A 22,383-nucleotide genomic window follows, 5' to 3' on the forward strand; every position below is an offset into this window, starting at 1 on the left:
CTCCCTAAAACTCTTGAGCGAGCAGGCCTTTCTAATCGACCTGGCCCGGGTATCCTGGAAGGATATTGACCTCATCCCGTCAGTAGAGGATGCTTGGTTGCTCTTCAAAAGTGCTTTCCTCTCCATCTTAAATAAGCATGCCCCATTCAAAAAATGTAGAACCAGGAACAGATGTATAGCCCTTGGTTCACTCCAGACCTGACTGCCCTTGACCAGCACAAAAACATCCTGTGGCGTTCTGCATTAGCAACGAATAGCCCCCGCGATATGCAACTCTTCAGGGAAGTCAGGAACCAATATACTAAGTCAGTTAGGAAAGCAAAGGCTAGCTTTTTCAAACAGAAATTTGCATCCTGTAGCACAAACTCCAAAAAGTTCTGGGACACTGTAAAGTCCATGGAGAATAAGAGCACCTCCTCCCAGCTGTCCACTGCACTGAGGCTAGGAAACACTGTCTCCAACGATAAATCCACGATAATTGAGAATTTCAATAAGCATTTATCTACGGCCATGCTTTCGACCTGGCTACCCCTACCCCGGTCCACACCCCTGCACCCCCCACAGCAACTTGCCCAAGCCTCCCCCATTTCTCCTTCACCCAAATCCAGATAGCTGATGTTCAGAAAGAGCTGCAAAATCTGGACCCCTACAAATCAGCCGGGCTAGACAATCTGGACCCTCTCTTTCTAAAATGATCAGTCGATATTGTTGCAACCCCTATTACTAGCCTGTTCAACCTCTTTCGTATCGTCTGAGATCCCCAAAGATTGGAAAGCTGCCGCGCTCATCCCACTCGTCAAAGGGGGAGACACCCTAGACCCAAACTGCTACAGACCTATATCTATCCTACCCTGCCTTTCTAAGGTCTTCGAAAGCCAAGTTAACAAACAGATCACCAACCATTTCGAATCCCACCGTACCTTCTCTGCTATGCAATCTGGTTTCCGAGCTGGTCATGGGTGCACCTCAGACACGCTCAAGGTCCTAAACGATATCATAACCACCATTGATAAGAGACAATACTGTGCAGCTGTATTCATCGACCTGGCCAAGGCTTTCGACTCTGTCAATTGCCACATTCTTATCGGCAGACTCAACAGCCTTGGTTTCTCAAATGACTGCCTCTCCTGGTTCACCAACTACTTCTCAGACAGAGTTCAGTGTGTCAAATCGGAGGGCCTGTTGTCCGGACCTCTGGCAGTCTCTATGCCACAGGGCTCAATTCTCGGGCCGACTCTCTTCTCTGTATACATTCTCTCTACTACCGCATGGCAAGCGGTACCGGAGTGGCAAGTCTAGGACAAAAAGGCTTCTCAACACTTTTTACCCCCAAGCCATAAGGGTCCTGAACAGGTAATCAAATGGCAACCCGGTCTATTTGCATTGTGTGCCCCCCCAACCCCTCTTTTTATGCTGCTGCTACTCTCTGTTTATCATATATGCATAGTCACTTTAACTATACATTCATGTACATACTACCTCAATTGGGCCGACCAACCAGTGCTCCCGCACATTGGCTAACCAGGCTATCTGCATTGTGTCCCACCCACCACCCGCCAACCTCTCTTTTACGCTACTGCTACTCTCTGTTCATCATATATGCAGAGTCACTTTAACCATATCTACATGTACATACTACCTCAATCAGCCTGACTAACCGGTGTCTGTATGTAGCCTCGCTACTTTTATAGCCTCGCTACTGTATATAGCCTGCCTTTTTACTGTTGTTTTATTTCTTTACCTACCTATTGTTCACCTAATACCTTTTTTTGCACTATTGGTTAGAGCCTGTAAGTAAGCATTTCACTGTAAGGTCTGTTGTATTCAGCGCTCGTGACAAATAAACTTTGATTTGATCATTGATGTCGCTCTTGCTGCTGGTGGCTCTCTGATCCACCTCTACTCAGACGACACCATTCTGTATATTTCTGGCCCTCTGGACACTGTGTTAACTAACCTCCAGATGAGTTTCAATGCCATACAACTCTCCTTCTGTCGCCTCCAACTGCTCTTACGTGCAAGTAAAACTAAGTGCATGCTCTTCAACTGATCGCTGCCCATACCTGCCCGCCCGTCCAGCATCACTACTCTAGACGGTTCTGACTTAGAATATGTGGACAACTACAAATACCTAGGTGTCTGGTTAGACTGTAAACTCTCCTTCCAGACTCACATCAAGCATCTCCAATCCAAAATTAAATCTAGAATCGGCTTCGCAACAAAGCATCCTTCACTCATGCTGCCAAACATACCCTCGTAAAACTGACTATCCTACCGATCCTTGGACTTCGGCGATGTCATTTACAAAATAGGCTCCAACACTCTACTCAACAAATTGGATGCAGTCTATCACAGTGCCATCCGTTTTGTCACCAAAGCCCCATATACTACCCACCACTGTGACCTGTACACGCTCGTTGGCTGGCCCTCGCTTCATATTCGTCGCCAAACCCACTGGCTCCAGGTCATCTATAAGTCTTTGCTAGGTAAATGGTGAGTGACTCTCATATCGTCAGTCAGTGTAGCCTACCGAATCGCATTGGTGAGAGAGTCGTTAATTTGGCTCCTTAATTTGCATGGGCTAATGGTAGGCCTAGGCTTTTTGGCGATTATCTGCAGATAAATTATGAAAACATTCGATGAAGATGGTGAACAATAGGTAGTAGAGCAGACGGGTCACCAATGGTACAAGTCAGTATTGGACGTTGGGAGATGACGTGGAAACCGGCCACTAGGGGTAACAGTGAGCGCTGTTACCTTCAAGTAGGTTTCGGTTTTGCTCAGACATTGGGGATGGTGGATGGGCATAAGCATATGCCTCTGATTCCAAAGGTTGATATTTTAGTTTTAATCCTATCCCAAACCGTAACCCTTACCTTAACCATTCGGATTGAATGCCTTTGAAATTTGACATTTTAAATAACTTTGATATTTGACGTTTGAGAAACATGGATGAACATCTAATTCTGACGTGAGACTGTGAGAGCTTGTAGAGTGGAGAGCCTCATTCGGGTCCAAATATGATAATTAGGGCCCTCACGGAATGCAGGCATTAAAATAGAATTCAACAACATTAAAAATGTATTGACCTTTGTAGGGAATCCACTAAAAACATACAGAAGTGCGCTGGTTAGAATTGAGACATTGTTTAGAATCGAGAGACGAGCTTAAAGTTTTCTTTACTGACCATAATTTTCACTTGTCTGACCGCTTGCACGATGACGAGTTTCTCACACGACTGGCCTATCTGGGTGATGTTTTTTCTCGCCGGAATGATCTGAATCTAGGATTACAGGGACTCTCCACAACTATATTCAATGTGTGGGACAAAATTGAGGCTATGATTAAGAATTTGAAGCTCTTCTCTGTCTGCATTAACAAGGACGACACACAGGTCTTTCCATCATTGTATGATTTTTTTGTGTGCAAATGAACTCAAGCTTACGGACAATGTCAAATGTGATATAGCGAAGCACCTGAGTGAGTTGGGTGCACAATTATGCATGTACTTTCCCGAAACGGATGACACAAACGACTGGATTCATTATCCCTAGAAGGCCAGCATCCCGGAGTCGCCTCTTCACTGTTGACGTTGAGACTGGTGTTTTGAGGGTACTATTTAATGAAGCTGCCAGTTGAGGACTTGTGAGGCGTCTGTTTCTCAAACTAGACACTGTCATGACGTTGGCCTCTTTTGGTACAGGGAGGACAGTTGACCCCCTCCCTTTTGCACCCCCCTACCTTCCCCCCAATCCACCCTGTGTGTAAAGGGTTGTAAAAACTCTAAAATTCCAGGAGAGTCTCTGGCCACATGGCCCATAGAGAGACACAGGAAATTCTTCCAACTCATAGAATTGGAGAGCCAAGCGACATTTTGTGTTCTGGAGAAGGTATGGAAGATTGGTGAAGAATCCAGCTACGAACTGATCCGCTTGGTACAATTTTGTGATACTCAGAAGAGACAATATAGCCATATTACCATAAAACTGTTTATATAATAGCATCAGCTTGAGACTTGCAACTTAATGGTTGTATAGAATGTATTAATAAGGATAAAGCTTTTATAATACACATGAGATGCTATTGTACTGATGTAATGTGATAGAATTGTATTTCTGTAACCAAATCTAACTCAGTCATAGGCACGCCCCCAGGGACCCATACAGGACCAGGCGTCATTTGACAAGCCTGTTCTATGGGCACTATAAAACACCCCCTGATTTACATTTCTTCAGACCAGGCCTACACTCCGTGGCCACATAGGTTTTACCATCTAATTCCTCTACTGAAAGTGAACCATACCACGTGGTTAACTTTTAGACTATTGATACCGACAGAATAAGAATAAGTCTTTGATATTAATTATTAGTCTGCAGCTAAGTAAATTATATCATTGAACGCGAAGACCAACGAAACAACTATTCTATGACGACATTAATGAATGTCGCTCTGAAAGATCCATTCTAACCGAGAGAGAGAGAACGCGGACAAAACTCCCCAACAGAACAGAACTCTCGAACAAGGATCACGACGACACATGAGCGTAAATATATATTGATTGCAATTGTTCCCGAATGAGTGAGCCTTCAATTGTCAATTGTTAATATTAATGAACCCTGTGTACCTTCTCAGCTGACCGTTTATGACCCATTGTCTAACAGACCAGCCATGCTTGTTAGCCATTAGGGCACATTACTATACCAATCCTTTGTGACGATAATTACTGTTTGTATGTTTTCTGTTAATTACTTAGTGTAGTAAATAAATGATTTTAAGACAATTGATGTATGGATGATTTTAGTAAAGACTGGGTTCGTGCAGATACAACAATTTACGACGTTTGGAATGAGACTGGACTAAAGGTAAAATACACCATTTAAACCAGAAGATAATCGGCCTATACTATAATAGAATATAATATTATAGTACAGGAAAATTATATTAGGAAAATTATAGCTTTGTAATCTGAATATTCTCCTTGGTGCCCCGATCTCCTAGTTAATTACAATTAAACGATTAATCAGTTTAATCGCGTGATAATAATTACAGGGAGCTAATTGATAAACATATCTTCAGTTTAATGGTACCCCAAAGACACGACAACACTCTAATGTACTTGTCCTCTTGCTCAGTTGTGCACCGGGGCCTCCCACTCCTCTTTCTATTCTGGTTAGAGCCAGTTTGCGCTGTTCTGTGAAGGGAGTAGTACACAGCATTGTACAAGATCTTCAGTTTCTTGGCAATTTCTCACATGGAATAGCTTTCATTTCTCAGAACAAGAATAGACTGATGAGTTTCAGAAGAAAGGTCTTTGTTTCTGGCCATTTTGAACCCACAAATGCTGATGCTCCAGATACTCAACTAGTCTAAAGGCCAGTTTTATTGCTTCTTTAATTAGCACAACAGTTTTCAGCTGTGCTGACATAATTGCAAAAGGGTTTTCTAATGATCAATTAGCCTTTTTAAAATGATAAACTTGGATTAGCTAACACAATGTGCCATTGGAACACAGGAGTGATGGTTGCTGATAATGCGTCTCTGTACACCTATGTAGATATTCCATTAAAAATCATCCGTTTCCAGCTACAATAGTCATTTACAACATTAACAATGTCTACACTGTATTTCTGATCAATTTGATGTTATTTTAATGGACAAGGACATTTCTAAGTGACCCCAAACTTTTGAGCGGTAGTGTATGTGAGAGTGGATTCTCGGCCCTCACTAACATGAAAACTAAATACAGGCACAGACTGTGTGTGGGAAATGATTTAAGACATACTCTCTCCAATACAACCCAACATTGCAGAGTTATGTGCATCCTTTCGAGCACACCCTTCTCATTAACCTGTGGTGAGTTATTCACAATTTTCGATTAACAAATAAGGTTTCATATGTAAGATGGTAAAATAAAGAGCAAAATGTATTATTATTTGTGCCCTGGTCCTATAAGAGCTCTTTGTCACTTCCCACGAGCCGGGTTGTGACGACAACTCACACTCATTCTTATGTTTAATAAATGTATAGTGTGTGTGGCAGGCTTACAATGATGGCAAAAAATAACATCTGAGAGTGTGCTGACCCTGGTGCAAAAGGGACTATAAAAAGTTTGGGAACCACTGTCCTAGAGTAACATAAACTAATGAACATGCTATTATGTTCTTTGAAATAATTGTTTTTTAGTTTTCTAACATTACTTAACACTTTTCTAAACACAACAATTATTATTCTTCACATAGCTAATATGAAATGGATTTATTACACTGTTAGAATGTTGATGCCTCATTGACTGGAAGTGTCGGAAATTGCCTTTTTTTTTCCCACTAGGACTTTGTAGAGTAAAGGACATGTTTTGTATAATTCTATCTAAACAAATATGGGGGCACGACCCCCATCCACATCAACAGGGCTGCAGTACAGCGTGTCGAGGACACTCACAGGGCCTTACACACTCACGCACACTGACACTCCAACACACACACATCATATGCACATACATTCATATTGACTCTATACACACGCACAGCCACTCACTTACACTCATCATATAGCCTATGCTGCTGCTACTCTGTTTATCATATATCCTGATCACCACACTCCTATACATATCTACCTTTACAGTGCATTCGGAAAGTATTCAGACCACTGGACTTTTTCCACATTTTGTTACGTTAGTCTTATTCTAAAATGGATTAAATAAAACATTTCCCTCGTCAATCTACACACAATACCCCATAATGACAAAGCGAAAACAGGTTTTCAGAATTGTTGCTAATTTAGAAAAACTGAAATACCTTATTTACATAAGTATTCAGACCCATAGCTATGAGACTCGAAATTGAGCTCAGATGCATCCTGTTTCCGATCATCCTTGAGATGTTTCTACAACTTGATTGGAGTCCACCTGTGGTAAATTCAATTGATTGGACATGATTTGGTAAGGCACACACCTGTCTATATAAGGTCCCACAGTTGATAGTGCATGTCAGAGCAAAAACCAAGCCATGAGGTCAAAGCAATTGTCCGTAGGGCTCCGACAGGATTGTGTCGAGGCACAGATCTGGGGAAGGGTTTCAAAAAATGTCTGCAGCATTGAAGGTCCCCAACAACACAGTGGCCTCCATTCTTAAAGGGAAGATGTTTGGAACCACCAAGACTCTTCCTAGAGCTGGCCGCCTGGCCAAACTGAGCCATCGGGGGAGAAGGGCCATGTTCAGGGAGGTGACCAAGAAGCCGATGGTCACTCTGTCAGAGCTCCAGAGTCCCTCTGTTGAGATGGGAGGACCTTCAAGAAGGACAACCATCTCTGCAGCACTCCACCAATCAGGCCTTTATGGTAGAGTGGCCAGACGGAAGCCACTCCTCAGTAAAATGCACATGACAGCCCGTTTGGAGTTTGCCAAAAGGCACCTAAAGGACTCTCATACTATGAAAAAGAAGATTCTCCGGTCTGATGAAATCAAGATTGAACTCTTTGCCCTGAATGCCAAGCTTCACGTCTGGAGGAAATGCTGTGGGGATGTTTTTCAGCGGCAGTGACCGGGAGACTAGTCAGGATCGAGGCAAAGATGAACGTAGCAAAGTACAGAGAGATGATTGATGAAAACCTGCTCCAGAGCACTCAGGACCTCAGACTGTTTGCGAAGGTTCACCTTCCAACAGGACAACGACCCTAAGCACACAGCCAAGACAACGCAGGAGTGACTTTGGGACAAGTCTCTAAATGTCCTTGAGTGGCCCAGCCAGAGCCCAGACTTGAACCCGATCAAACATATCTGGAGACCTGAAAATAGCTGTGCAGTGACGATCTCCATCCAACCTTAAAGAGCTTGAGAGGCTCTGCAGAGAAGAATGGGAAAAACTCCCCAAATGCATGTGTGCCAAGCTTGTAGCATCATACCCAAGAAGACTCGAGGCTGTAATCGCTGCCAAAGGTGCTTCAACAAATTATTGAGTAAAGGGTCTGAATACTTATGGAAATGTGATATTTCTGTAGTTATTTTTTTGCAAAAATGTCTTAACCTGTTTTTGCTTTGTCATTATGGTATATTCTGTGTATATTCAGGGGAAAAAAACGTTTAAATCAATTTTAGAATAAGTCTGTGACGTAACAAAATGTGGAAAAAGTCTGAATACTTTCTGAATGCACTGTACTTTTTTGTGTTCTTATTTCTTGTGTTTTTGTTCAACCTTATGTTATTGATTACTGCATTGTTGGGTCTAGAGCCTGCAAGAAAGGCATTTCACCATGCTTGTGCATTAACTTGAAACTTGAGGTGTGTAATTCCAGTCCATATAATATACAGTACAGTAACACAGTCCACACTCAAAGATTAGCCTATCAGAGCTTGTTTTGTCAGAGCATAGCTACATCTATGGGCTTTTATGTTTTTCTGTCGTGTGTAATGTGTGGTAGCCTATATCATAGATAACGGCACAATCATTTGAGGTTTTTTGGGCTTTGGCTCAGAAATGTCTTCAATGTGATGCTGATCAAAGCTCTAATCAAATCCAGACATATTTCCATGCTTTATACGCTTTAGAATGACACTTCCGGTTTTGGCAGGAAATCCCGGGTCACCCGGGAGAAAATGGATTTATTCTCGGGATGGAACATTTGTAAAATACCAGGAAAATATTTAACCCAACCACTTACGTTATATCATGGCAGAGATTGTGTATACCAAGTCATTTTGTCTCTTCTATATAGCAGCATGTATACCTCCACAGTCTATTCTATGGGCATGTATGTAAGCCTGTATGTAAGCCTATACTCATGGTTATCATTTCTGTTCTCTCCATAGAAACACGTTAACACTCGCACGTTCACTGTGAGCAGTCAATACATAGGAGTGTGGTGTTGAACCCAGTATCTGAATAAACCTGTTCTTAAGATATCTTGGACTTGTCCTTGCCTGACTATGGAACGCCGTTTGTGTCTTTGCGTGGGAAAAAATATACACGTCAAATAACACTATTTGATGCGTCAACTAAGCTTTTCATTTGACACTTCAAATAACACAATCCTATTATAGAATGATGTGTGTGCAGGCCAAGCTCCACTATTACGATCACTGTCAAAGCTGTACAATACCGAGTTCTTAATAAGGCATTATTTGTTCGACCGAATGTGAAAACGTCTGAGTGAGCATTTGAAATTAGATCAGGATCAAACGAGCAGGATCAAACATGTTTGCAAATATCTTCAATACAGATGTTATCAGCAACTTCTGCGGTACCTAGCTAGCACCAATGCAAACAGCCTGAAAACAATGAACAGTAGGAACTAGTCATTTTCAAAATTCTTAGCAATGATTTAGGAATCCGTGTGAATAAGTATTAGCTAGGTAGCCACTTGTTGTACTTCTATTGAAATAACTAGCTAGCCTGCTACTTAACCCTGTTGCCCAAAACCAACATTATAAGCAGCCAGCTAGCTTCATCTGATTTAACCTGGTCTGGTCAAGCCATAGCATATGTGTTGTGAAGCTAGCCACAATAAGGATTAGCCACAATAGTGGATTTTGCGGTTCGCCTTTAAAATAAAAGTCCCTCTTTGAAAGTGATGCAGAAGGTTACAATTGGTGAAATCATGCCATATTTAGACTTGATAATGTTAAACATGGTTGGAGTGTTGGAATGTGGAGCAATGAAATGGGGTATCAGTCTACTCGGTGACACCCGGAGAACACAACTGTGAAGAGTTTACGGAAATATTAGCGTCGTAGCTCTTATTGCGGGACTTTGACTGTGGGAAATCACCTCCCCAGTCAGCCTATTGTGCGCATTGACATTCATATTGCACTGTACAGCCTTACCCCATTTCATTGATCCCTAATCGTTAGGTATCAGCCTACTCAGTAGCCAAGTGCTTTTTCCCCCAAAGTCCTCGAGTTATCAGGCTCTAAAACATCCACGTTGTACGGTTTTTCCTCTGGAATAGTGTTCAATAGTCATAGTAGGTTGACTGGTACAATAAATGTGGCTCAATTCACAGTGGTTTCCGAGTCCCACAATAAGAGCTACGACGCTAATGTTCTCTGGGTGTCACTGAGTAGACTGATACCCCATGTCATTGATCCACAATCTATAGGTAAGGCTGTACAGTGAAATAAGTATGCCCCCAATGCAATTCTAAAGTCTCTAATACATCCAGTGTGATTTCAACAGATCTTTGTGAAATTAACAAATTGTCTTTTGTTGAATTTATATAACAATATTCCAACCTCGTTTTGCATGATCTGTTCCATTATGGCATGATTCCACTATTTGTATTTTTTTGGAAGACTTTCATTGAGACTTCTATTTTGAAGGCTAAATGCAAAGTCCACTGTTGTGGCTAATCCTTATTTTGGCTAGCTTCACATAGGTGGGTTCGACCACCATTAATCAAATAAGAACAGTCTTATAAATGTATGGTATTTTAGATGATGACACTTAGCTAGGTAGTTAGCTAGCTAGAGTATGTCGTTTTGCTGTTTTTGGGGAAGAACATTGTGTGCATCCATCAGCTTTTTTACGACCAGCACTGTCCAGAGCTTGGGGAACTTTACCAGCATAATAGCATACGTATCGGTGAATCGTGACGTGGAATACGAGTTATTGTGTAATAAATATGTAATAACTACGTAAAAAATTTATGAACGTGTTAAATTATTATGTGACGTACAGTCATATTCGGGTCAAACTTATTTTACACGTCAGATAGTGTTAATAGACGTGTATATTTCTTGACACGCAAAGACCCAAATGGCGTTCCATACCCGACAGACCTGTGGTGGCTGAAACTATACTCTGGCACATGTATCTATCTAGTAATACCTGTTATTCATGGTCCTCCTGGATCAGCCTTTAGTATTTTACACAAACAAGTGATTGAAATGATCCACATATTTTTAGAGGTCATTCAGATACTTGGACTAATAGTTCCATGAACACAGGCAGGCGCTCACAAACGTACATTCACACACACACACACACACACATACAATCCCCTACATGATCAGATGAGACGTGGAGTCTGTAGGGAAACTCCGAGGTGTGGTTACATCACTGTTCTCTCTAGTGGGACATTACCCTGCTAGCACGTCCACACAGTTTACAAGACATGGATCTCTGGTGGCTGATCAAGCAAGCATGAGCATCTAAGTCAGGGAGTCCCAGGAGTGTGTGTGGATATGTGTGTGTTTTGTAACTGTGTTGGCCCAGAGAGCGTGTGAATACCATCTTCTGATGTCCCAGAGTTCTTTCCGGCAGCTGAGAATTCTAGAACTGTGACCCAACTGGAAGAACAGTGGTCCTCAGAGAGAGAGAGAGTGCTAGCTTTGAGAACCCTAGTGGTTGCTATTATGCCACAGGGTTGAATAACTCGTACTATCAGGTTGAAGCCTCACACAAAACATTTGCAGGGGTGTGTGTGTGTGCCAGGGGTTTTGGGGGTTGAGTGTGTGTGAGATTAAGTGAACAGTGTGTGAACACTGCAGCCTCTGCCTGCTGTCAGCCTCCACCCCTAAACCCCAAGTATCACCTCTACCCAGGGACTTTACGTTTGTGTGTGTCTGAGTGTTTGGAAACTCGTGAATTGTGTGTTTGTCAGTGTTTGCCTGTCTTCCTTAACGAGGCGATTTAAGTTTGAGAGAGATAAGGAAGAGTGAATGAATTAAGTGTGGCTGGAGTGGTGAGGATTTAACTAGTGAGGAATCTCTTGTTGCTGGGACCAAACCCTGGACAGACAAACAGGGACAAATAAAGCATCACCATGGTTACGCCTGGATCATGGTAAGGCTGGGAATTTCCAGGGACCTCAAGATACGATATTATCACGATACTTCGGTGCCGATACAATATGTATTTCAATTCTCACGATGCTATATGTACTGCGATTTGATACTGTGATTTTATTGCAGTTCGCTGTTTCAAACATATTGCTCACTCACCATGTCTGTTGCAGAGGGACAAGAGAGAGCCATGAGAAAACTAGTTTTGATCAGTCATTGAAATAAGTGCTGAAAACAAATTGGCTCCCTATTTAAAAAGAAGATGGAGAACAAGCTATGAAGTTTTGGTGCATGAGTTTTGGATACTGGAGTTTTGGTGCATGTATAGCCAACTAGCGCAAAAATAATATTGCAATATTGTCAAAATGATACAATATTTTGTCAAAAAGAATATCCCTATTATGTAACTGTATCGATGTTTTTTTTTTTTTTTCACCCATCACTAGCTCACGGTACGTGATTTTTTAGCCTACTCTATAGACCAGATAGAAAACTACTCTATAGACCAGATAGAAGAAAGACTACTCTGTAGACCAGAAGATACTGGACTTAGCTTGTGTTTTCCAGAGGAAAGAGGTTGCCAACGTTACCCAGTGACACTGGGTTCATTGGTTTATGAGCATCATCATATTGACTATGAATGAACTATGTTTGTGCAGATGTGCGTCACCTAGCAACGCCTAGCATTGTATCGTTTGTGTGTGTGTGCCTGTGCCGTTAACATTCTTAAGCGTGTGTCTGTGTGGTGTGTTTGTAGCTCGGAGGTGTATGTAACCGTAATGAAGTCTAACGCTGTGTGTGTCTGGTGTTGTGTGTTCTCAGGTGGCCATCAAGTCGATTCGTAAGGAGAGCATCACTGATGATCTGGACAGAATTCATATCCAGAGAGAGATAGAAATCACCTCCGCCCTCAAACACCCTTACATCATACGCTTCCACGAGGGTGAGAATACACACACACACACACACACACACACACTGAAAGGAAGACACACATACATACACACACACAATGTAACCTTTCTCTGTGCTCTCCCTGTCCTGTGTAGTGTTTGAGAGTCGTGATAAGATAGTGATAGTGATGGAGTACGCCAGCAGAGGGGAGTTGTATGACTACGTCCATGAGAGGAGGAGACTGGTGGAGACAGAGACCAGAGACATCTTCAGACAAATCACCTCCGCCGTGCACTACTGCCACACGGTAAACACGCATGCTGCACAGGCTCACACACAAATGCATGACAAAACTCACGGTTCGGATAATTTTTTGGGATCAGCAAAAAAAAACAGAAATATAACTTTCCTTTCCATTTATTACTTAAAGAACACTTAAAGCATGGAACTTTTCAATGTTTAATAAAATCTTAAAATGAAATATTCAATACTCAATTGTTAAATTAAAGTGCTATATATATATTTTTTTTTTTTGATTTCACCTTTATTTAACCAGGTAGACAAGTTGAGAACAAGTTCTCATTTACAATTGCGACCTGGCCAAGATAAAGCAAAGCAGTTCGACAACATACAACAACATAGAGTTACACATGGAGTAAAAACAAACCTACAGTCAATAATACAGTTGTATATAGACTTATTTTACTATGTGAGCAAATGTGGTGAGATAAGGGAGGTAAAGGCAAAAAGGCCATGGTGGCAAAGTAAATACAATATAGCAAGTAAAACACTGGAATGGTACATTTGTAGTAGAAGAAAGTGCAAAGTAGAAATAATGGGGTGCAAAGGAGCTAAATAAATACAGTAGGGGAAGAGGTAGTAGTTTGGCCTAAATTATAGATGGGCTATGTACAGGTGCAGTGATCTGGGAGCTGCTCTGATAGCTGGTGCTTAAAGCTAGTGAGGGAGATAAGTGTTTCCAGTTTCAGAGATTTTTGTAGTTCGTTCCAGTCATTGGCAGCAGAGAACTGGAAGGAGAGACGACCAAAGGAGGAGTTGGCTTTGGGGGTGACCAGAGAGATATACCTGCTGGAGCGTGTGCTACAGGTGGGTGCTGCTATGGTGACCAGTGAGCGGAGATAAGGGGGGACTTTACCTAGCAGGGTCTTGTAGATGACCTGGAGCCAGTGGGTTTGGCGACGAGTATGAAGCGAGGGCCAGCCAACGAGAGCGTACAGGTCGCAGTGGTGGGTAGTATATGGGGCTTTGGTGACAAAACGGATGGCACTGTGATAGACTGCATCCAGTTTATTGAGTAGGGTATTGGAGGCTATTTTGTAAATGACAATATGAGGCATAATACCTTTTTCCTTTGAACAATAGTGAATGAAAAAATAGCCTGTGTCCATATCATCAAAACCAAGTTAAAAAAGAAAGAAAGCAAAGCAGACCTGAGCTTATAACTTCACATTTTTCTAAAAGATGAGGATGTCTACATTGTCTGGGGAGAGGGGAGACCTCTGCAGTCACTATGTCCCCTGCTGTGGAGGACACCCTCTCGCTAGGAATTGAAGTGCCAGGCACAGCCAGGTAGAATCTTGCCATCTTGGCAATGTGAGGGTATTTACACGCTTTTCCACCATGCCAGTGGATCACCATGCCAGTGGATCACCATCCACTGGAATACCGCTTGCTGTCTTGTAGGATGCCACCTCCTCTTTGATGGTGTTGGCAAATGTCTTGCCTGTGTCCTTGCTCGCAAAGGTCTCCCCGAAAAGCTCCTTCATGGCCAAATTAGTTTGTGAAGGAGTCTACTCCTGTCGGCTCTATGGCTTGACCCTGCAGAAAAAAATTACTTGATCTATTAAACTGTTAGGTTCTAATTTTTCACAGTAAATAACTCACGGACACTAGAGAAGCTTAGCCAAGTTTAATTCTTCCCAAAGGGTCGTTACAGCTGTAATTCAGACAAAGACATGTTTCCACTACTACAAGTATATATACTCTACTTTAGGCACTCCTCCTTCTCTCCAATCCTTAAATCTTATGGTTCGACAGGAAGGGGGTTATAGGATAATAAACCCTTATTACTTCCTTCAGGGGATCTGACCTGACCTCCTGACCTCAACCCCTCCTTCGCCTAATCCACAGATGTCCACCCGTATCACCTATCGCACTCCCGTGACTCCCTGCTGTCCACTGAGCACATTCCACAGCCACTCTGTCTTTTTACAGAGAACCATTAACTTCTGTCATAAAAACCAGTCTCTTCCTTTATATACTATGCTTATGCGTATAACAATGTTCAAAGTTTACCCAGAATCCAACAACACTAATTCTTTATTTTCAGATTTCATAGAACTATAATTGTCACGAACATTTAATAAAAGCCATTATTATTCCAAATAAAAAATGGATGATTCTAATAGCAATAGCATAGACTGATTAGACTGCACTATATTTATTATTGAAGTAATTCACTCTTTTATTTTAATTTTTTACCTCTTCAGTGGCCACAATCTTAGTGGTGAGATCACTGTATGACCTCCGGTGTAGGGCAGGGTCTAGGTGAGACAGGGACGTGAACCTTGGATCCAGTGCAGTAGAACTAGGAAGGTAGTCCTGTACATTAGGGGGGTATCTGGGGTTCAGGTCCTCTCTAATGGCAGCCTTGACATCTCTAGTGATGGTTCTGTCTTCCTCACTTGGTGCCATGGATTGTAGAATCCTTGTTTTTAGAGGTAGGATCGTGGGCACAGATGGTGCAGTTTGTTTTCAGTAGGGTTGTAACCGTTTTTGAGGAGTTTGAGCACCTGGAGGACCTCCTCTGCCACTTTCACATCATCATCATCAGACAAGGTGACGATGTCTTTATGTTTTTTCAGGGTCTTGTCTGTCAGTGCAGAGGATACAGCTGCCTGCTGCTCAAGATAGCTCTCCAACATGTTATAAGTGGAGGTCCATGTTGTTGTGACATTGTGTATGAGCTTGTGGGTCAGTAGCTGTAGCATTTCTTGCTTGGTCTTAAGCACATGAGCGGCTTCCTGAGGCAGTCCATCTGGTTCACTGAGATTCCCCTTGTGGATGTGAAATTGATCACATGTGCAAAGCAAGCTATCTGTGGCCCCAGTCCAGCTTCTATCACTGCATTTACTTGGTTCTTGGCATTATCTGTGGTGATTGGGATATTGCTATTGGGCCTCTCTAGCTTCCACTCTGCTGCTCCCAGCAGTACCTGCGCCAGATTTGTGCCTGTGTGACTCTCATAGAGGGGACGTGTCTGTAGCACTGGACTTCACATCTCCCACTCCTCCGTGGTGTAGTGAACAGTCACAGTCACGTAGCTTTCCATTACCCTGGAGGTCCACTCCTCTGTGGTGTAGTGAGCAGTCAGTCACATAGCTTTCCATTACCCTGGAGGTCCACTCCTCTGTGGTGTAGTGAACAGTCACAGTCACGTAGCTTTCTGTTACCCTGGAGGTCCACTCCTCTGTGGTGTAGTGAGCAGTCAGTCACGTAGCTTTCCATTACCCTGGAGGTCCACTCCTCTGTGGTGTAGTGAGCAGTCAGTCACGTAGCTTTCCATTACCCTGGAGGTCCACTCCTCTGTGGTGTAGTGAACAGTCACAGTCACGTAGCTTTCCATTACCCTGGAGTAGAGGTCGACCTATTATGATTTTTCAACGCCGGTACCGATTATTGGAGGACCCAAAAAAAAAGCCGATACCGATTAATCGGCCAATGTTTGTTTTTTTACATGTATTTATTTATTTGTAATAATGACAATTACAACAATACTGAATGAACACTTATTTTAACTTAATATAATGCATCAATAAAATCAATTTAGCCTCAAATAAATAATGAAACATGTTCAATTTGGTTTAAATAATGCAAAAACAAAGTGTTGGAGAAGAAAGTAAAAGTCCAATATGTGCCATGTAAGAAGGCTAACGTTTAAGTTCCTTGCTCAGAACATGAGAACATATGAAAGCTGGTGATTCCTTTTAACATGAGTCTTCAATATTCCCAGGTAAGATGTTTTAGGTTGTAGTTATTATAGGAATTATAGGACTATTTCTCTCTATACGATTTGTATTTCATATTCCTTTGACTATTGGATGTTCTTATAGGCACTTTAGTATTGCCAGTGTAACAGTATAGCTTCCGTCCCTCTCCTCACTCCTACCTGGGCTCAAACCAGGAACACATCGACAACAGCCACTCTCGAAGCAGCGTTACCCATGTAGAGCAAGGGAAACAACTACTCCAAGTCTCAGAGCGAGTGACATTTGAAAAGCTATTAGCGCGCACCCGGCTAACTAGCTAGCCATTTCACATCGGTTACACCAGCCTAATCTTGGGAGTTGACAGGCTTGAAGTCATAAACAGCGCAATGCATTGCGAAGGGCTGTTTGAATGAATGCTTACGAGCCTGCTGCTGCCTACCATCGCTCAGTCAGACTGCTCTATCAAATCATAGACTTAATTATAACATAATAACACACAGAAATACGAGCCTTAGGTCATTAATATGGTCGAATCCGGAAACTATCATCTCGAAAACAAAACGTTATTCCTGTTACATTGCACAACCTTCAATGTTATGTCATAATTACGTAAAATTCTGGCAAATTAGTTCGCAACGAGACAGGCGGCCCAAACTGTTGCATATACCCTGACTCTGCGTGCAATGAACGCAAGAGAAGTGACACAATTTCACCTGGTTAATATTGCCTGCTAACCTGGATTTCTTTTAGCTAAATATGCAGGTTTAAAAATATATACCTCTGTGTATTGATTTTAAGAAAGGCATTGATGTTTATGGATAGGTACAGTCGTGCAACGATTGTGCTTTTTTCGCAAATGCGCTTTTGTTAAATCATCCCCCGTTTGGCAAAGTCAGCTGTCTTTGTTAGGAAGAAATAGTCTTCACAGTTCGCAACGAGCCAGGCGGCCCAAACTGCTGCATATACCTGACTCTGTTCGCAAGAGAAGTGACACATTTTCCCTAGTTAAAAGAAATTCATGTTAGCAGGCAATATTAACTAAATATGCAGGTTTAAAAATATATACTTGTGTATTGATTTTAAGAAAGGCATTGATGTTTATGGTTGGAGCAACGTGTACCTAAGCGATTATATGCAACGCAGGACAGGCTAGATAAACTAGTAATATCATCAACCATGTGTAGTTAACTAGTGATTATGATTGATTGATTGTTTTTTATAAGATAAGTTTAATGCTAGCTAGCAACTTACCGTGGCTTCTTACTGCATTCGCGTAACAGGCAGGCTCCTCGTGGAGTGCAATGTAAAGCAGGTGGTTAGAGCGTTGGACTAGTTAACCGTAAGGTTGCAAGATTGAATCCCCGAGCTGACAAGGTAAAAATCTGTCGTTCTGCCCCTGAACAAGGCAGTTAACCCACCGTTCCTAGGCCGTCATTTTAAATAAGAACGTGTTCTTAACTGACTTGCCTAGTTAAATAAAGGTGTAAAAAAAATTTTTTTTTTAAATAAATAAAGGTGTAAATAAAATATATATATATATTATTAATCGGCCGTTCCGATTAACCAGTCGACCTCTAGAATATAACCTCGTTATTTTTATTTTATTGTGTTACTTTGTATTTTTTACTGTATTTTATTTAGTAAATATTTTCTTAACTCCATTTCTTGGGGCTTGTAAGTAAGCATTTCACGGTAAAGTCTACACCTGCTGTATTCGACATTTGATTTAATTTGCGTAAGAAAGCGTTCTACGATCTCGTAGGCTGAGCCCTACCTTGTTGGTTCATCGTGGATGAGCTTGTGGTCTGGTAAGCCCAGAAGATACTGTTTAGCTTCCTGCTGCCTATTCATAGGATCTGACCTTGTAAATCCTGACAGTTTTCCGTAGCTTGGATAAGCTTGCACAACACGGTCAATGTTCAGTGCCTTGTTGATTTGCCAGATCTAGGTTGTGCCCAAAACATGGGATCCAATTGTAATCTAAGAATGCCTTGCAGTGATTGGACGCGTTTTCTGTGAGTAGCAAGTCCCAGTCCTCCTTCAGTGTCTTGTCCAGTGCTTCTCTTAGGCTCTCTGCTGTGTGGTCGCTGTTCAGCCCAAGCACCATGATTGATTGCATGTCCCAGGTATCTGAAACAACAAACTGAACAGTCACAACCATGTATCCATTCATTGCTCTGCTGGTCCAGAGATCAGTGGTGCATGAGTAGCAGTGGATGTCTTCAAATTGAGCCTTTATGATTCCCTGGTATCTCTGTAGAGCTTTGGTATCTCTGTATTCATGAACGAGTTCCGGTAGTACATATAGTATTTGTGGTTCAGCTTCCTCACGAGTTGTTTAAATTCCCACTTCTCTGGCACTGGCACGTGGTCCACACAGCTTTTTGTCCTCTCTTGAATGTGGTTCATAATGCTTCAGGTTATCAAACAGCTTTGGGAGGGTCGGGGTGGGCTGGGTTTGTATTCATGTAGGCCTGCATTGATTCTGAAAGGAAAGAGGGAGAAAAAAACAGGTCTTCATTTTCTCTTCTATTGTCTCCCAGACACACACACACACACACACACACACACACACACACTTGCTTTCTCCCTTTTATCTCAATCTCTGTCACACTGACACACACTCTTACTTGCTCCTCTTTTTTTCTCAATTCAATTCAAGGGCTTTATTGGCATGGGAAACATATGTTAACATTGCCAAAGCAAGTGAAGTAGATAATAAATGAACAGTAAACATTACACTCACAGAAGTTCCAAAAGAATAAAGACATTTCAAATGTCATATGTCTATATACAGTGTTGTAACCATGTGCAAGTACAAAAGGGAAAATAAATAAGCATAAATATGAGTTGTATTTACAATGGTGTTTGTTCTTCACTGGTTGGCCTTTTGTTGTGGCAACAGGTCACAAATCTTGCTGCTCTCTCTCTGTGACTCACTCACTCCCTCGCACACCCCATTCCCTTCCTTACTTTCTCCCTTTTCTCTCTCTGTCACACACAGACTCTGAAACACACACCTCTCACTCTCTCAAACTCACAAAATAGTTGTGTAAAAAGGCTCTTACACACACACACTTCTATTAAACTCACTCAAACTACCCAAATAAATCTTCTATTGCACGGGTGTCTTTACCTACAGATTATAAAGGGATAGGCACTCAGTGTAAACTAAGTTAGAAGCCTAGTTGCAATGCATTTCGTTTCCGGCGCTGCTGTTCACGGAGAACGCCCAGCCACTCAAAGTCAGGAGAGAAGCGGTAGTTTGCAAGCACAGGCTAGTCCTGGCAAATAAACTTAATTAAGCCTAGCATACATTAACTCTCACACTAGCTAGCTACCTCCATCCCAGCTAGAGCTGCAAGCTAACTTTTACAGACAACGTCAGCTCTAGCTGTAGTTTGTATAATAGTAAACAGTAGTAGCTAACGTTACTGTAGCCGTCCTTACGTTAGCTAGCTAATGTTGACGTTACAGTAGCCGCCCTAACGTTAACTAACTAGCTAACGTTAGCTAGCATATACCATTTGCTATAATAAGTACAAAAACATAGATAACTTTACAAATCTCCTTTCTCTTCAGTACAGTAGCCAGTTCAGGGTGTGTTGTCTGCATGTGCTTCATTAAATTGATTGCGAGGTACACGTTTCCCGTATTTTCTGCAGATTGGGCGTTCATCATCAAATACTTGTCTGTCTGAATGAAAACTGAATGTCTGTTGCAGAGGGACAAGAGAGAGCCATGATAAAACTAGTTTTCATCAATCATGGAAATAAAAGTGCTGAAATCAAATTGGCTCCCTATTTAAAAATAAGATGGAGAACTATCTATGAAGGAAAAATACAGGAGTTTTGGTGCAGGTACTTAATCGACGTCCACGTCTTCGGCACCAGGGGAACAGTGGCATGGTTAACTGCCATGCTCAGGGGCAAAAGGACAGATTTTTACCTTGTCAGCTCGGGGATTCGATCCAGCAACCTTTTCGGTTAGTGGCCTAAAACTCTAACCACTAGGCTACCTGCCGCGTTTGGGTCACATTAGAATATAATTTGTCAATTGACATATCTTGATTAGACTATAATTTAATGACAACAAAGATTATATTAACTCAATCATGATTGGCTTGATGAAGTTACCAATATTAGATGTAGACAGTTTAGGAATACTTTCTTTTCCCCTTTTAATAAGAAATGACCATACTGTATTAAGTTTTTATCTAAATTGGAAATTAAAAGTAAGTATACCAACAAGCTTTACATTAATAAAATGTGTAGAGTAAATTGTCGATTCTATCTGGTAAACGAGGAAATGCCTAATTTCAGTTGTATCGAATGATTCTCAAATAAGTAAATCTGTGCATAGTCTTCTCAAATATAAGGTTTAATTTATACCCAAGATAATTCCCACCAGAGGGCTAAATAGTCGTACATTTCTTTTGGCAGTATCCAGGATTTAACGTTAACACACCGACATCAGCTTTAGTGATCAGTAATATGGTGGCCAATAGTGGTTGCAATTGAGATCAGGTGTGCGGGCGGGTGACCTTAGCGCATATTTATGGTTTAACGAGAGTACACCTCATGTTGAGGCAGTGCTCAATTTTGGTTGCAATTGACCCACTTAGTGTGAAACGGAGCCATAGGCAAACATGGTACTGCTAAGCCACAGGAGGCTGGTGAGGGGAGTACGGCTCCCAATAATGGCTGGAATAGAGTGAATGGAATGGTATTAAAACATTTGTAAACCATGTGTTTGATACCATACCATTAACTCCAGCCAATACAATGAGCTCGTCCTCCCCAGTTAAGGTGACAACAGTCACCTGTGAGCTAATCCCACTAAATCCTAATCACTGCAGTTTCTCTTCTCAGGGTGTGAAATTAAGCAACAGGCAAACATTGCACAGCTAAACCCACAAAATCCTACTCCTAATAGCAGAGGAAAAATGTGTGGGTCAAAGGAGAATTACAGTTGAAGTCGGAAGTTTACATACACTTAGGTTGGAGTCATTAACTTGATTTTTTTCAACCACTCCACAAAGTTCTTGTTAACAAACTATAGTTTTGGCAAGTCGGTTAGGACATCTACTTTGTGCATGTGTAACCGATGTGAAATGGCTAGTTAGTTAGCGGTGGTGCGCGCTAATAGCATTTCAATCAGTGACGTCACCCGCTCTGAGACTTGAAGTAGGGTTTCCCCTTGCGTTGCAAGGGCCGTGGCTTTTGTGGCGCGATGGGTAACGATGCTTCGTGGGTGTCAGTTGTTGATGTGTGCAAGGGTCCCTGGTTCGAGCCCGGGTTGGGGCGAGGAGAGGGACGGAACCTACACTGTTACACATGACACAAGTAATTTTTCCAACAATTGTTTACAGATATATTATTTCACTTATAACTCACTGTATCACAATTCCAGTGGGTCAGAAGTTTGCATACACTAAGTTGACTGTGCCTTTAAACAGCTTGGAAAATTCCAAAAAATGATGTCATGGCCTTAGAAGCTTCTGATAGGCTAATTGACATAATTTGAGTCAATTGCAGGTGTACTGTGGATTTATTTCAAGGTCTACCTTCAAACACAGTGCTTCTTTGCTTGACATCATGGGAAAATCAAAAGAAATCAGCCAAGACCTCAGAAAAAAATGGTAGACCTCCACAAGTCTGGTTCATCCTTGGGAGCAATTCCCAAACGCTTGAAGGTACCAC

General features: G+C 41.9%; 1 protein-coding gene across 1 annotated transcript in view; it reads left to right on the forward strand.

Annotated features, from left to right (window-relative positions):
• Positions 1-22,383, forward strand: part of LOC106566564 (NUAK family SNF1-like kinase 1) — a 62,702-nt gene that overhangs the window by 10,700 nt on the left and 29,619 nt on the right. The window contains exons 2-3 of the mRNA XM_014134688.2: positions 12,600-12,720; positions 12,827-12,978. Of these exons, the coding sequence (XP_013990163.2) occupies positions 12,600-12,720; positions 12,827-12,978 (273 nt within the window). The remainder of the gene's footprint in view (positions 1-12,599; positions 12,721-12,826; positions 12,979-22,383) is intronic.

This window comes from Salmo salar, chromosome ssa13, assembly GCF_905237065.1.
Source record: "Salmo salar chromosome ssa13, Ssal_v3.1, whole genome shotgun sequence".
Taxonomy (NCBI): Eukaryota; Metazoa; Chordata; class Actinopteri; order Salmoniformes; family Salmonidae; genus Salmo; species Salmo salar.